Source organism: Callorhinus ursinus, unplaced genomic scaffold (genome assembly GCF_003265705.2).
Source record: "Callorhinus ursinus isolate GAN/ISIS: 27379988/994484 unplaced genomic scaffold, GSC_fseal_2.0 scaffold8, whole genome shotgun sequence".
Classification (NCBI taxonomy): Eukaryota; Metazoa; Chordata; class Mammalia; order Carnivora; family Otariidae; genus Callorhinus; species Callorhinus ursinus.
In genome coordinates, this window is record NW_027397070.1 from 12,464,363 (window position 1) to 12,481,640 (window position 17,278).

The window sequence follows — 17,278 nt, forward strand, 5'->3', positions numbered from 1 at the left end:
GTATGTTCACGTTAGATTTCTTTTTTTCCCCTAATAGTTTCATTGTAAAGCAGGAATGGAAAGGAAGAGTGTGTTATATGGGCACCTGAATTCTGGTCCATCATGGTGAGTCTTACATTCATTGGCTAAAAATTATTATTACCAGAGTAATTGAGGGCAAAACTAAATGGAGTTCAGATCTGGTATTTCAGCTGTCCTTCGGTAATTTGGAATTCCTAGAGTGAAAGACATCTAAGGGTGCCCCTGTGGGAATGAGGAAAGTACAGCAGTGTGATGAAATGGTGATGTTTAGATTTAGGTATTCTTCTAGGCTAGGACTTGAGCAGATAGAGCTCTCAGTAAGAGGGACAGGCAGCTGTTAGAACCACCTGTAGTCCACAGGGTGAGAGAAGGGTTCCCAGGTAAAGTACAGGACTATGAGTTAAATTTGAATTTCAGATAAATAACATTCTTTTAGTGTAAATATGTCTCAAGTATTGCATGGACAGACTTATACTAAAAATATTGTCTATCTGAAATTCACATTTAACAGGGCACCCTGTATTTTTATTTGCTACATCTGACAACCCTCGGTGAGACTTAAGTGAGAGGGTGAGCGGTAGTGGGGAATGAAGCATCGAAATGGCCCAGCAGTCCTACAGGAGGGGAACAAAGAGGTGAGTAAAAGGCACCTGGGTGGGAAAGGAAAGGCAAGAAGACCAGCTTTTCCCTGCTTTGTCCCAGCCAGCGATAAATAGTCTGCTTGAATGTATACTCTATAAGCAAAGAGACTTCCATTTAGAGATTTAGAGAAAGCCATAGAAAACAGTGAGATGAAAAAACATAAGAGAATACCAATGAGTAAATGCAATAAATCTTGAGAAATAATCTTTAATTTCTCTTATCATGTCTATTTCATGGTGTTTCAAAATTCCCTCAAGCTCTTTCTCCCGAGGTTTGTTCTTTGTTGGCAATATTCGATCTGATGGGTGCTTCCAGAGACCCCACATACACCACTTGCGTTCAACTGGGAATTGAAATAAACAGGAAGACAATTATCTACTCACTGATGGCAGCTAAAAATAGTTTGTGTTGCTACTAGAGTACTCTCAGGACATTCTTATCAAATGGATTAAGTTATTAAGGTAACCATAATTTGTTGTGAATTGTAGTGTCATATGAAGGGTTTTTGGAAGGTTCTGAAAGAAATGTGACATAAATTTCAACCACATTAAAATAATTACCCCTGGAGCGCCTAGGTGGCTCCATGGGTTAAGCGTCTGCCTTCGGCTCAGGTCATGATCCCAGGATCCTGGGATCGAGCCCCGCATCAGGCTCCCTGCTCAGCAGGAAGCCTGCTTCTCCCTCTCCCACTCCACGTGCTTGTGTTTCCTCTCTTGGCTGTGTATCTGTCAAATAAATGAATAAAATCTTTTAAAAAAATAAAAATAATTACCCCTGTCTTCTCTTTGGTGTTAGTTAAAATCCAGCCCCAAAAAGCAAATACTTGAGAAATCACTGCTAGGGACTTTGATTTCTAATATGGTAGAGACATAAATTCATTTTTGAAGAAACCAGGTCAGATTGCCCTGTCACTCTCAGCTGGACTAGAACATTACTTGCTATCAAGTTGAGTTCACGTCAAAATACTTAAAATCGATTCTTTTTTTTTTTTAAGATTTCATTTATTTTTTAACAGAGAGAGAGAGAGAGACAGTGAGAGAGGGAACACAAGCAGGGAGAGTGGGAGAGGGAGAAGCAGGCTTCCCGCTGAGCAGGGAGCCTGATGTGGGACTCGATCCCAGGACCCCGGGATCATGACCTGAGCCAAAGGCAGATGCTTAACGACTGAGCCACCGAGGTGCCCTTAAAATCGATTCTTAAAACAGATTTCTTTTGCTTTCTATGACTACATTAGAACAGAGAATGTCAGTGTCCTAACAGGTGCCAATGGAATTCCCTGACAATTCTGCTGTTCATTTGGCTGTCTCAGGCACAGCGGTGACCCAGCCTGGGAGAAGAGAATGGGCCTCCACACCTTCAGGAAATAGGTTCCTTTGGAAGTGGTTATGGCAGGTCTTCCCAAAGGTAAGTCCCCTGCCCAGACTTGTTGCTTAAGATGTACTGTATTACTAAGTCTTTTTTTTTTTTTTTTAACCCTGAGATCAAGATGCATGCTCCACCAACTGAGCCAGCCAGGCGTCCCTATTACTAAGTCTTTAAAAATAAATTATTCTTGGGGCACCTGGGTGGCTCAGATTGTTAAGCATCTGCCTTTGGCTCAGGTCATGATCCCAGGGTCCTGGGATCGAGCCCCGTGTCTGGCTCCTGGCTTGGCAGGGAGCCTGCTTCTCCCTCGCCCTCTGCCTCTCCCCTGCTCATGCTCTCTCTCTCTCTCTGTATCTCTCTGTCTCAAATGAATAAATAAAATCTTTAAAAAAAATAAATTATTCTTATAGTTTTTAAGTCTTTTCAGTGACCTTATCATAGAATCCAAAGCTGCATTTTTTTTCTATCCTCTGCCCCAAAGCCGAGCTGTCTATTGCTATTAAGGCACACATATTTATATGCCTGTTACATATATATAATTTTTTAAAGGATCATTCTCTATAACCTCTTGTAATTTTTTTTTCACCTGAGAGAAAATGAAAACAAGTTTGTTTGTATTTCTGCCACTTCTTCTTCGTTTACTCTAATCATAATAATGTGTATTCCTAAAGAGGGGCAGCCAATTTAAGCTAGGGCGTTGTTGTATACCATAAAATACTACTTGCAGTGCTGTGTACTCATAAACTCCTCAAGGCTTCCTTGTGTTCAGAAGGAAATTTGTGTTCCAGGAAGCTGTCAATCTGATAATATCTATTGGCTCAAATGAAGGGTCATGTCCTTTGGCATTTAGTCTTGTTCTGGCAGGCGTGGTTAAATCTTTGAAGAAATGGGTCTTTTCCAGGTTAGGCCCTCTAATGCCCAACTACTAAAGAAATAAACTCTAGTCAGACCAAGTTTTTGAAGAGAGGCTCAGGAAGGATTGCTGCTTTACACAGATAAAGAGCTTTTTATCTTTTAAGGCAAATCACATGGCTCTTTTTGTCCATTGACACACCAAGGGAAGTTTACGTGAGGAAATCAGTGTCGAACAGTTTGTCTTTATAAGTGTCAGTAGATTTTTTATTACCACCCACTGCCATTATCCCCAGAGATTCCAACACCACCCATATTTTGGTCTCGTTTCTTAATCTCTTAAATTTGGGTCATATTGGCCCCCTGTGAGATGGCCAACCTGGACCTTTTAAATTACTTAAAAGTGTTCCAGCTTCAGAATTTCAAACTCTCAAGTTTGTCATTTTGACCACAACTCTTTAGTCGCCCTACTCCTTCATCCCAACAACCAGCTCATTGGTGTGTTCTGAGGCCCATCCCTTCCTTACTTTAAAGGCCTCAATTGTCAGTCCCCATTTAGGTTTGCTTTCCTTCTTCCCCATCCCACTTTTGTTTTGTTGTTGTTGTTGTTGTTGTTTGTTTTTTTTTGAAAAGCACTTGTTAGCGTCTAATGAACCCCCCTGCCCCAACGTGGCTTCAAGCTACTAGAACTCAGGCGCCCCGGACTGCGTTAATCTTCTCCTCTGCTCTTCTACTGAAGAATTTGGCCTTCACGATGACAGGTTGTTTTGGGAGTTTTCCCTTTCCCAAAACTTTGTAGTAGCCCGATCGCACCACATCAATGATAGGAGCAGCTCCAGTCTTGTTTTTGGCAGCATTTACCCGTGTCTGCTCACTGACCAAGGTCCACAGTTTATCAAGGTTGACAGTTGGACAGAAGCTCTGGTTCCTCTTTAAGTGATAATGTCTCATACCAATTTTTCCAAAGTAACCTGGGTGATATTTGTCAAAGTTGATCCTGTGGTAATGCATGCCACCAGCATTACCCCGGCCTCCTGGGTGCTTCCGGTGCTTGCCGGTGCTTGCCGATATGGCCGTGGCCGTGGCTCACGTGGCCCCAAAGTTTCCAGGTCTTCCTCAGTCTGGATGGCATGTTGGCAGCCCAGACGGAAAAAGCCAGTAACACTGCAGATTCTTTCATTCCTTTCATCTCCTGCAGTGCCTTATATGCCTCATATTTGCATAGCCCCAAACCATTCCTCTTCATTCCTACACACCAGTATTGCTAAAAAAGTCATGAAATCTATATAGCTGGAACTTCACTCCCATTTAAAGATTCTTGTTTTCATCTTTCATTGAGTTCCCATTAATTTCCTGAAGGAGCTCTCTCAACCTTTGCAAAGTTGACTTGAAAAATAGCTTATCTCCTGGAACTTCTGTTTCCTTTTCTGTTAAGTGGGGAAGATGGGCTACAGCAGTACTTCTCAAACTTTAATGGGCATAGATCATCTGGGATCTTGTTTAAAATGCAGATTCTGATTTGGGTCTGGTGTACCTAGTGATGCAATGCTGTAGACCATATTTTGAATAGTATTTTAAGTAGCAGCAAATGAGCTCTAGCTTTAAAATAATAATACAGCAACACTTCTGAGTCTAAGTCCTGAGTCATCACCTCACCATTCTCATTGTCAGCAGATGACTTAACCAGGATCTACAAGCCATCTGTTATGAGCCTCTTCAGCAATTTTTGCCTTTTCCAATAACTTTCCTATCCTGAGCCTTTCTCCCTTTTCTTTTCTAGGTTACTTTTTCTATTTGCCCCTATTCTGTCCCTTCTTGGTGACTTGAGACCTTGTTCTATTCAGTCAATCCCTTTCCACTGGCTCTTTTCCCATTAACTGCAAACAGCGTTAGGCTTGTAGCCCGACAAAACCATGCCTTGCTGGGGTTAGTTTAATAGACAAGTGTCTCAAAGGAAGGTGCCATCTCTACCTCTGGTTTCTTCCCAGTTAGGCATTTCTACCTGGGTAGCCTACAGACTCTCAAACTCAACCACTTTGTAAATCACTCATCTTCACCCCAACAGAGCAACTTCCTGCCTTACTTTGTTATTTTTTTCTTGTTCCTTCCCCCTTACTTGCATACTTATTCAATTAGGAAACCGTGTTGATGTCTACCTTCAAAATATCTGTTGTGGGCTTGTCAACTCTTAACTACGTTTCCAAAAGAAAAAGTTCTTTTTTAAAAAAGCTTTGTACATGAAGATATCCATAATAATGTTATTGATAATAATAATAGCATTGTAAATAACTAAATGCTCAAAACAAGGGAATGAAGAAGTAGGTATAATTTTAAATGTTACAGTGATTAAAATGATTCTTTGTGTGTTGGCATGGGTTAAATCAAAAAGCATCTACAAAATGGTATGTCTAATATGATCCCATTTTTTAAATAGGGAGGGAGGAAGGAAGAAAAGAAGGGAGGGAAGAAGGAAGAAAGGAAGGAAGGAAGGAAGGAAGGAAGGAGACACTTGGAGAAAAGTATCTTAAAGAAATAACATTTTTTGGGGTGCCTGGGTGGCTCAATTAGTTAAGCAACTGCCTTCAGCTCAGGTCTTGATCCTGGAGTCCCGGGATCGAGTCCCACATCGGGGTCCCCGCTCAGCGGGGAGTCTGCTTCTCCCTCTGACCCTCTTCCCTCTTGTGCTCTCTCTCATTCTCTCTCTCTCTCAAATAAATAAATAAAATCTTTAAAAAAAAGAAATAACATTTTTTTGATTCTAAAATGTTAATAGGTATCTCTGGGTGTTACAATTGTGGATGATTTTTACTTTCTTCTTTTGTCCGCGTAGTCTGAAAGTGTTAAATGTATGTGCCATATTCCACTGAGGCACAAATATAGTAGATACTAAGATTCCCAGGTGCGTGTGAGGCACATACCCCACAGGCAGATTTTACAAAAAGAATAAAGGAGAATCTGCCTCACAACCTCTGGCCCCTTAGGCAGGCCAAAGATGTAAAAGAGTCTGAGGAAGGAAAAAGATAAAGAAGTTTCTTTGGAGAGAGCCATTGCCAGTCTGAGTTCCTTGAGTGTCCTCTGATCCCAGGACCCCAAGAAAGATGCCTCAGTAGGAGGACTTGGAGATCCTCCTGCAGTATGGGTGACCAGCACCTGCAGTGCTGGTGTCTGAGAACACTGAAGCTTCTGTGGATGGGGCCCGAGTCTGCCTGCAAATATAGAAGATGACAGAAGGGCTGACAAGGGGCATCGGAAAGGGAACCAGAGAGGGCTCTGCCTTGAAAGGTGTGATGGGGGCCAGATATGGGAGGGGGAGAGGGTTGTCTTGGGCTGGAGGGGAACTTCTGGATGCCCAGGGGCTTGAAGAAGGAGCTGCAAGTGGCCGCCAAAATATAAAGATATATGGGCCCAGCAGAGAACCACTGAAGGGCCTAGAAGAGTGGCCAAGAGAAGAGCATCAGCTGTAACCATCTGCCAGGCTCACCAGAAACACCAGCTTTAAACATCTGCTAGGCCTAGAAAGTATTAAGCCACCCATTCTGACCTACCCTCCCCATCCTAGCCCTCCACTGGCCATCCTCCACCTTGGCTAGGGACAATTTTGAGCCAGGAGTGATTAGGGAGGAAAAGCCAACCATGCTCCCAACCTCTTTCCACTGGAGGCTTTAATCTGAAACCAGATTAAATTATTAGACTTAATTAGAGTCTAGACAGATTAGAAATGATGCAGTGCTGTTTGGAATTTTTATTGTTCTGGAACTGTTTCTGGATTGAGACTGCCTTTGTTATTTAAAGTGACCATAGCATTGCATATTATCTAAGGAACAGAGAAGTAATGGGACCTGCCAGTTTTCAAGTAGAGGCAAGAAAGAGTGGGAAAAGAAGAATCACATTGTAGTTTTATCACAGTCTGTTCATCATGCCTGTTACTAGAACCCAAATGCCTGCTTCCATCATTTCTTGCCTTGCCCCCACAAAATTAACCACTATCTAATCCTGTAACAGTATAGATTCATTTTGCATGATTTTGTACTTTATATAAATGGAATCATTCAGGATGTGCTCTTCTGTGGCTGGCTTCTTCCTTTCAGTCGTAGGTTAGGTCCATCCATAGTGTTGCATGTAATTGTATTTCATTCATTTTTGTTATTCTACAATATTTTGTAGTGTGGGGCGCCTGGGTGGCTCAGTCGTTAAGCGTCTGCCTTCGGCTCAGGTTATGATCCCAGGGTCCTGGGATCGAGCCCCACATTGGGCTCCCTCCTCAGCGGGAAGCCTGCTTCTCCCTCTCCCACTCCCCCTGCTTGTGTTCCCCGTCTCACTGTGTCTCTCTCCATCATATAAATAAATAAAATCTTTAAAAAATATATTTTGTAATGTGAATGCACCACAAATTATTGATTGTGCTGCTGATGGGCATTTAAAAAGCTCCCAGTTTTTGCCTATTACAAATAGCACTGCTTTGAAGAGTATATTACTTTTCACAATGGGTGGAGAGAAATTGAAAACTCTCTTGCAAATATTCTTTCCCTTCCGTTCTCATGACTGCTACCCCAGTTCGGGACTTCAGAAACTTTCACTTGGACTATTAGCAATAGCCTCCTGATTGATATCCCCATGTATAGTTGATCATAAACACTGCCACCACGTTTATAGTCCCAGAGCACAATTCTAATCATGCTGCTTCCCTAACTCAAAAGCATTCAATGTCTCCCCATTGCTTTCCAACCAGAGCCTCTAAGTTCCTTAGCTTAGGCAATCAAGGCCTCCTCCATGCATTTGTATCCTAATCTAGAACATTTGTGAGTCCTAGTCAAGGTAGGCCATTGCCATGTCCTAAACACAGGCTCTTTTTTCTTCTGCTGCTTCTGTTTTCATGCCACTCCATGTTGCATCGTGGTGCCACTCCCACTGCTCCTAACCACTAACACAACTGTCAGAGTTCTTGTCCTCCTAAGCTGAGCTCAGATCTACTTCTTCCAGCAGGCGACTTACATTCCCTATGGCCCAAGGTGATTTCCCATTTACAGTGCTCTGTTAGACTTGACCTTATGTATCATGATCTGCCTCATGGTAGGTAGTGTTGCTTTCATTTGTTTCATCTTCCCCACTGAACTCTGGTGTGGCCCCCATCTGGTTCATCTGTGTGTCTCCCAGAGCAGCCCGCCCAGCTTCTTACCCATAGAAGGGGCTCAATACATGTTTGCTGAATGACTTTGGGGAAGTTGTCTGAAAATGTCTTCCTGATTTTCACGTCCAGTTCCCACTTCTCTTTTGAGTGAATTCCCCTCTTGCTCCATGGTAATTTGTGTGTGAACTGGCTAACTCAAGAATATAGTCTCTGGTGTGTGACGCTTTGGCTGATCTTCAGGAAATAATTTCTCAATGCCACACTCTGTATTCATTACCATTTAAACCCCCAATGTCTTAAATGAATTCAGTATTTATTAGGCATCTACTATGTATATGGCACTGTGATAACTGGAATGAAATTTTCTCTACACCTGTAAGACATCATTCCAGAATTTTCTATCTCGGAAATGTTTTAGATCTGTTGTCTGGTTGATTTTTGAAAGTTTCCTTTGTTTCACCACTGTGGACGAAATGCACTCTGGGTGAAGTCTGGGGACCTCAGCTGAGGTTCATCATGTCATTTCAAAGCAAGGAGAAAATAAGATTGGAGCACTCTCTTGCTTTCCCACCAATAATTAGCTTCTTAAGAACTAGTTCCTAAATTAATGACTGAAGATATTGGTTAGAATGATCAGAAATCTCACTCATTTGTTCTCTCCCCCATTACCCCAAGAGAGCCTGGCTCTCTTAAGTCAGAGATGACTTAATTTTGTGGTAAGAAAATAGGAATTAGAGGAAGTCAATTAGGAAACCTCAAGGAAGAGGAAGTGTCTTTAGGCTAAAGGGAAGGCTGTTGAGTCTTATTTCCTCTCTGTTCTTAACTCACTCTCTTGGTGCCTGGCCAACTTCTGTACCTACCTTTCCCCACCTGACCAGGGGGCTGGAATGAGGGTAAGGGTGAGAGTGGTGAGCAGAGTGAATAAAGTTAAATAACATTCATAAAGACCCCAAGAGGATGGGCATGAAAATCTTATCAATGAACTGATTGATGCTTACAGTTCCCATCCTCGTCCACAGCCGTGGGTGAAGCTGCATGTGTGTGGGACAGGGTGGGTAAGAACTGGCTGCTTTCTAAGCTAGGAAAATAGACTTTCACTTCTGAACAATAGCAGAGTGCAGTGCAGTTTGGCGCGGTACTTGGTTTCCTTCTGTACTAGGGAGAGATCAAAGCAATAGCCAACAGTCCGGTCCTTATTCACCAGTGCCCCCCCCCCCCGCCCTTCACAAAGAGAGCTCTAAGCTGAGTTCAAGTCTATTAGGTGGCTTATTTTCACTGCAGTGGTTAATTTTTTTTTTCTCTATGCCTTTAAGGTGGGTACAGCATGCTTACCTGTTTGAGAGGGGAAACCGAGGTTCATGGTCATCAGGTAGTCTGTGGCAAGGCTCAGATTGTAATTCAGTGCTTCTGACACTCAGAGCAGAGCCTGACCATGTTTGAGACTCTGGCCCCTCCCTTCCCCTTCTGATTTTTCACTGGAACATTTGCTGTTCTCTCAAGCTATGAAGGGCTTCCTGTGTTATCATGCCTAAGGGGAAGTTGTATGTTAAAAACCACCAACGGTTAAGCCCAAGCCAGCTGGGGTCTTCCATTGCTGCTTCCAGTATCTGGGGAGACCTGTGAGAATGCTCAGTTTTTCTCACGATCTTTGGCTTCCAGAAACAAGACATCAGTTGAGCCATTTGGTCTTCATTTAAGGGGAGTGTGGGAAAATGAAAGAAACATCAAAAGTTGTAAGAGGATACTACTGAAGTTGTTATAGCTAAAAATCAAGGGTGAACTGAAAACTAAAGGTTTTGGCTCTAAAAAAAAAAAAAAGGTTTTGCTCTATAGGAGGGGGGAGGGTTCCTGGGTAATTTTAGTTAAATGTCCTTTGGGTTAGGCTGATGCAGGTTAATTCCCTTTCAGATCAAAGGACAGCATTCTCATTATTGGTGATGACTAAGAGAATCCAGGCACAGAACGATATTGACTGGTAAGGAAAGGCTGGAGCAGAAAGGAAATGACAGTTGTGTGACTGCTCTGTTGATAGACATCATCTTGTCCCCACTGTTGCTATTGGAGGATGAGAACCACACCAAATGTTATGGGCAAGGGGGCAGGGGAGTGTTGCTTTTCTGGAATCTGGTCAGGTAAAGGATTTGAAGAACTTTCACAAGGGCCTCACGTAAGTCACAGAAGCACACTCCACCCCACATTTGGTGCTTCATTTGCCCTCTGTTGCCCATAAGTTGTAGAACTGAAGTATAGAGAAATCATTTTTCTCCTCCTCAGAGACTCAGCCAGAATGACAACTCTCAGGCAGCCACCCATAGCTACTGGGGTGCAGGAAGAGCTGCAAGACTGAGACTGTTGTGAGGAAGATACAAATAGGTAAAGCTACAATTACAGCCAGGTTCTTGCCCTCAGTACCCCCAGGAGCACCTGATTGGTAAGTGTGGCCAGAGAGGTGGGTAGAGGTCTGCCTCCCTCCTGCCGTTCACCCAAGCTGCTACATTGTTACTTCTGTCCTGGCTGCTGTTGATCTTTGGGGTCCCTTAACATCAAGAAATCCTGACTCTCCTAAAGTACCCTATTACCAGTGCTTATGGCTAACTCACAGGGCATTGTGTTTCAGCATCTGCCAATATCGCATGGAAACAGAGATTAGCTTCATTTTTGTATTACCTGGCTCACTGAACTGCCAGCAGAGCAACTTAAGCTCAGGGCGAAATTCTTATCTTGCTTTTAAACACCATGTGATTCAGCATGTCTGCAGTCGGTCACTGGGAATCCACGCTGCCACTTTTTACCTTTGCCTTGTGGGTAACCCCAACCTTCCACCTACCTCCACCCCCAGGGGAGAATGTGGGCCTTGCCAAATGGAGGCCCCCCCCAGGAGATTTTCCAAGACTCACAAGATGTCAAGTCATCTCTAAAATTTTTCAAAAAACCAGAAAGTCATTTCAAAAAGTCTAACTTGGTGGCCCCACAGAGAGGAAGATCAAACTTTCCACACAGACACAGCAAGTCTGCCCCCATAGGCCTGTATTAAAGCTGCAAGGGCATTGACGACTTTGGCGAAAGCTTCTCCACCCTGGGGGGGAAGTCCACCTGGGTGAGTAGGTTAGCTGCTGCTTGGTACCCAGTGGCACATATTCAGTCTGCTTCCAGGGGATTTCTCTCAGCAGTGGAATCGGCAAGGGTTTTGGCTTTCTGAAAGATTTCCCAGAGGAATTCACTTGCCTCGGTGGAAACATCTCAAATTCTAACATAATAGATAGAAATAAGTGGATGAAGTAGAAACAGAAGGCCGAAAACACAGGTACAGGTCATTTTGTAGAAGACTCTGAACTCTAAGCAAAAGACTATTTTATTCAGTAGCGTAAAGAAATCTAGGCAGAGAAGCAACCCAATTGAGATCTTGCTCCAGAAAAAGATGATTTTTTCAAAGAGTGTGGATCAACAAGAAGAGACTATGTGCCAGATCAGACAAACTGGGAAAAAGGTCTAAATTCAGAGAGTAGCAGTGGGAATGAAAAGCAGATCTATCCTATCCCATAGGAATAGTCAACAGGATTTGGTAACTGAACAGACAGGAAAGCAACAATAAGGGCAACTGTTTCATGAGCACTTTTTTTTTTAATGACAAATGCCTAAGTGCTCTGAAATGGTGACTTTCCTTATAAAGAACTTTCACAATCTTTTTTTTTTTTTTTTTTTGACAGAGACAGCGAGAGAGGGAACACAAGCAGGGGGAGTGGGAGAGGGAGAAGCAGGCTTCCCACTGAGCAGGGAGCTTGATGTGGGGCTGATCCCAGGATCCTGGGATCAGGACCTGAGCCAAACGCAGACGCTTAACGACTGAGCCACCCAGGCGCCCCTCATGAGCACTTGTTATGCGCTAGTTAGTACTTTGTTACTTTGTTAGTACTTCACTTGCCTTCTCTTATTTAATCCTCACAGCAGCCTCCATAAAGTGAATCTTACCCAATTTTAATAGATAAGGGAATCCAGACTTAGGGAGTTTGCATAAGGTCACATATCTAGTAACTGTCACAGATGGCATTTAAATTCAGGTTTAAATAGAAAAGGATGCACTTCTAACCCTTATGCTGTAAGGGATTCATTCATTCGACTAATATTTATGCTCAACATTATTCAAGTTGCCTGAGCTATACTATGAACAACACAAAGATTTTTGCCCTCATGGAGCTTAGTGGGGGGTGGGGGGCACAATAAATAGTGAACAAAATTACGAATTACAGAACAGAAAAAAAAGCAGAATAAAGAATGATCAGGATTATATAGGGACAGAGTAAGAAGTTTTGGGGAATTGAAGACTGCATCAAGGTTTTGGCTCTGAGGACTTGTAAAGTGTGGTACATGGGGCAGGAACTGGCTTGGTGGGAGAAGAGATGATGAGCTGTTTTAACACACTGGATTTTAAGGTACCATGTGTCTCAATGTAAAAAACATCCCACAGCCAATTAGGTAAGACCGTGCTCCATGGGGCGCTTCGGTGGCTCAGTCGGTTGAGCATCCAACTTTTGATTTTGGCTTAGGTCATGATCCCTGGGGTTTCCGGGGTCCTGGGATGGAGCCCCGAGTCCCGCTCTGCCCTCAGCAGGGAGTGTGCTTGGGATTCCTGCTCTCCCCCTGCCCCCCCATTCTCTCTCTCTGTCTCATATAAACAAATAAATCTGAAAAGGAGAGAGAGAGAGAGAGAGAGACTTCGCTGCAGAGAAGGGCCCAGTTAGAGACCTAGGTTTGGGAGACATCAATATAGAGGGGCTGTGGGACGAAATGAGTTGACCCTCCTTAGCAGCCTAACAGAGAACTCTTTATGACTATTCAGGCAGTTTGGGAATTACAGTACACTAAGGTTGCTCAGAGTGTGAGGGGGGGAAAAAGCACTGAAAAGGTCAGGAGGAGTTGGTCCTGAGGGTAGAGACCTGAACCAGAAGCAAGGGACAACTTTTATCAGTACACTTGGAAATTAGCCAGAGCTGGAAAGTACCCTGTGTGCCAGAGACGCTGTTTGCATTTAGTGTTTTTTTTTTAATATTTTATTTATTTGACGGAGAGAGACACAGCGAGAGAGGGAACACTAGCAGGGGGAGTGGGAGAGGGGGAAGCAGGCTTCCCACTGAACAGGGAGCCCGATGCGGGGCTCGATCCCAGGACCCTGGGATCATGACCTGAGCCGAAGGCATACGCTTAACGACTGAGCCACCCAGGCACCCCTGCATTTAGTATTTTCTAAATCAGGTTTCAGTTTTGGATTTTTTTTCAGGTTAATAAAATAGTTTATTTTTAAAAAACATTCTTGAGAATTGGAGCTTAAGAAACTCCTTAAGAGGTTCTTATACATCTTTTTCCTTTAAATGCAAAGTGAGTTTAGGAGAAAATACATTAAGGAGGTAAGAATCCCTACTTTAGTATTACTTACAGCAGGCACTAAAGAGCTAGAAACCTTGGCAATAACTGGCTTTCCTAGTGCACAAACTATATGGGGGGGGGGGGCGACACTAGCCTAACGTCATGTTTTGCATTTTATATTGGCTAAATAGGAGTGTGCCTGCGGGAAAAGTCAAAATAGGCACAATTTTACGATTTGAAAGGCCACCTGCTGTTTTCCCTGAGCTACCCAGTTCGCTTGGAATTACTCCCATCAGTTTAAACAACAGCCTGCTATACGCCCTCTCCTTTTTGTTCTTCATAATCAATCAAGGCAACTTAACTTCATGATTCCTCCACTACTCCTATATTTCCTGTTCCACCTCTAAGACAAACTGTCGGGGTTGGTGGCCAAAAGGATCTTGCCTGGACAGAAAATTCTGCTCTTTCCAGTGCCTACCAGAACCCGCTCCCTTCTGTACCTAAAATTAACGGTTACTGCCGCAGCGGCTGCAACCCATTTTTCCCCTGTAGTAGGAAGGAAAGTGGGTGGGTATAGATTAGGAACAACGCCAGCAATCTAGACACAAGCTGGATATACACGTCCCAAAACTAACAAGGGACTTAAATACACCATCCATTTAGGTCCCACGGGTAGGCAGATCACTACTCTGGGCCCCCAGAAATCCTTTTCATCCTTGCTATGGTCAATTCACATTCCAGAGGAAAGCTGCAGAACGCCACAACCCGAGTTTCACCTGGTATCTGCACAGCGCTCGGACGTGGGGCTGGCGCAAGCGCACACCGAAGACCTCCCTCTGCTTTCTCCACCCCAAGCAGGGGTGGGGCCTCGGAGCTCTCTCCGCGCCTGAACGGACGCTAGAGTCGTGAGTTCGGCGCGCAAGAGCGGATGAGGCCGGCCGGTGCCCCGGAAGCAGTCGTTGCAACTTCCGGGGGGATTTGTACGCCTGGTGCGGGAGCTACGGGGCTCAGAGACAGTGCTTGAAGTAGTGGGTTCGCCGACATGTCCCGTGGTTCCAGCGCTGGTTTTGACCGCCACATTACCATTTTTTCACCCGAGGGCCGGCTCTACCAAGTAGGTGAGTGAACCGAGTCTACTTTTGGTCCACTCGAATTGCTCTGTCATGGTATGGCCTGGAGCAGCCAGACGCGGCCGGAGTGTAGTCCGCGGCTGAGGCATGGCCGGAGCTGGGACGGGAGAAAGGCGGAGGCAGGGTACAGTCCCATGGTGTTCCCACCCCTGCGTGGAGGCAGGGATCGGGAGCCCGATGGCTGAAGGCCTCGGGCTCTTTGGGGTGAGCGGCCCCACCGCCTGGACACAATAAAGAGTTAAGGAAGGTAGGACTGCAATTCCTGACTCTCGCTTCCTGACGCCTCTTCACGTGTTATATTTTGGCCTGGGTGGGCCCAACGTCTCTACTTCTCTAAAGGATAATTGGCTCCTTAACCTTGCCATTGAAACGCTTCTGTCCGTTTTCCTTTGTTTGCAACATGCATTTCCTTATCGTAGTCAGTTCCACACGGGCATTTAGAACCTTTATGTGCCAGACGCTGTGCTGGTCCTAGGGGATGCAGAGATGTCACACTCTCTCCTGTACTACGGTCACAGCTGAAAGGGAGTGACAGATACGTAAACAAACGAATAAAAAGAAAAATAAAAAGGTCAGATTAAAAGTACCTACAGGGTGCAGGACATCTTTGGAAAACTGGCAGATTGAGTGAGTGGTTGTCAGTTCTGGAGAAACTAGCATCCCCTTTTCCCACATCTGAATGTTTCTAAATAGTTTAAAAGCTGGTTCTGAATTGTAGGTGAGGTACTGTGAACTAGCTGTTTCCTGAAGAACAACTTTAGTGGAAATAAACCCTAAAGTAGTTATCATTCATTCAACATAACAATATATTTTGTTGGAAGTGCTGTCAGCGTTTAGATTATAATTATAACCCGGATCCTTAACCTCTTGCCATAGAGAATTTAGCATCTGGCGAATCTGATTTATATCTGGCCCCGTAGTCCTTTGATTTTTTGACCGAGTTTAGCACCTCAGTGCTTTGGGGAGGACAGTAATATCATCTGTGCTTGGAAATCATAAGGAGAGAGTTGGCATATAAATGAGGTTCTCTTCACCTGTAAATTTTAGAATTAGATTTAAAGATAACTTGGAATGAAACTTATCCTGTATATGGCTACATACTATATATAATGTAGCAAGAAACAAGGGTAATTCGGTAACCCTTTTAACTCATCCCCAATTGAAAAATAGGATCAAACAAGAGAGATGATAACTGTATCCTCAAGAAAATTTCATTTTTAGTTTCTTTCCCGAGTCTTAAAGAATTTTTCTCTTTTGGGTCACTGCTTTGAATGTTCTATTTTGTGGTTTTTAATATGTGAAACAAGAAAAGTCAGATCTACACTTTGCTTTTCTATACCATATTGTGAAATCCAGCCATAAAGCATAGTTTTTAATGCATCCCAGATTTGGTGAGTAGAAAGGCTGGATAGAGTGTCAGTTAAATAATTTTTTTAAATTTGGAATAAAACATGTGGTCCAAAACAAACTTAATATATAGACAGGATGACTTTTCAGGTCTGCCTTGTTGAGTAACACATTGTCTCTGCTATCAGGGCACTAATTAGACATTGCTAGGAAAAGGAAAGTGAAAGAATAGTTAGTATGAGCAAGCAGTATATTGGTGAAGCGTTGAGGCACTGGAGCCATACCTGGATTAAGATCCCTGCGTGCTCCATACTAGCCAATTTGGGCAAGTGATATATAACGTTAGCCTTAGTTTCTGTTCGCAAAGTTGGATTAATAATTCCTTCTTGTGTGGTTGTTTTGAGGACTAAATGAGATATATGTAGAGTACTTAGCACAGTATTAAGTGATCAGTAAAGGTTATTAGATGCCTGTTTGATTGTTTGGCTCTTGTTTTGGTCTGTTAGATTAGTAGCTTTGTAGACATGGAATATTTCCTTTTTTATGGTCCATCCATGCTTCGTTCTCTAGTGAAATAATTGTACATTATGATAATACTGTAAATGCTGTTTGAGTTTATAAACTTTAGAATCTACCAGAGACAAAGCATATAAGAACTACGAGTGCAAATTGTTAACCTTGATAATGGGAAAATAATATAGCAAAAATGGGGAAATAACAGGGAAGGAAGGATTAATGGAAAGGTGAGTGTATGCTCCTCATCTTCCATAGTTGGTACTCAAAAGATAAATGTAATCTAAAATTGATAAATCAAAAAATAAAGGTATAAATTTAAAGTTACAATGCTAACCATAATTATAAACAAACTGTTGACAGTGTTTGCTCCCAGGGAGTAAGAGAAAGATTTTTTATTGTCATTTGTGCATTTGTACTCTTCAGTAACTATGGAAAAATTTCTTTTAATGAATGTATTCAAGGGTGTGTGGGTGTGGGTGTGTGTAGAAAAACTGTAGAGCTATACACAGAGCCCCTAGCTTTGAAATCTAACTTCAGAAATTACCCAGGGTATCAGTGGGGAAACTAAGGTCCAGGTGGGACAAAGTAAACCTGATTACTCTCAGGCTTTTCTCTTCTGCTTGCTGATTCTTTGCTGGATAGATCTGGCACGGGAGGGGAGAGGAATGGCACTTGAATTTGCCTGCCAGGTGGATATGAGCATTAACTCTTTGCATCTAAGGGAGCATATTGATAAGGAATAGGAAAGAAATGGACTAGTAGAAATAGACTGGAGAGGACAGTTTTCTAATCTAGAAATACCAATCTGGCATTGGTATCGAAGCTAGGATTCCTAGGTTCAAGTCCTGCTCCATACCAACTATGAGAACTTTTCTTCATGAAAATAATAGGGCTTACAGGGCTCTAAGGATTTAAT

The 17,278-nt window shown here is 43.2% G+C and overlaps 1 protein-coding gene, 1 long non-coding RNA gene and 1 pseudogene across 5 annotated transcripts in view; 1 reads left to right on the forward strand and 2 right to left on the reverse strand.

The window, feature by feature from the left end:
* Positions 1-804: 804 nt before the first annotated feature.
* Positions 805-9,495, reverse strand: LOC141373237 (uncharacterized). Its single transcript, XR_012378965.1, has 3 exons — positions 9,341-9,495; positions 1,224-1,388; positions 805-1,006 (listed from the first exon to the last, which is right to left on the reverse strand). It is a non-coding gene; the product is annotated as an uncharacterized lncRNA (long non-coding RNA).
* Positions 1,967-17,278, forward strand: part of PSMA6 (proteasome 20S subunit alpha 6) — a 32,287-nt gene continuing 16,975 nt past the window's right edge. The window contains exon 1 of one of the 4 annotated variants that reach the window (XM_025870166.2): positions 1,967-2,067. In XM_025870166.2, coding sequence (XP_025725951.1) covers positions 2,049-2,067 — 19 coding nt within the window. In that variant the 5' untranslated portion in view covers positions 1,967-2,048. Of the gene's footprint in view, positions 2,068-14,301; positions 14,488-17,278 lie in introns of those variants that run through there. The other 3 variants (XM_073895095.1, XM_025870165.2, XM_073895096.1) reach the window with 3 other exon arrangements.
* LOC112822473 (large ribosomal subunit protein uL15-like) lies at positions 3,556-4,012 on the reverse strand (annotated as a pseudogene).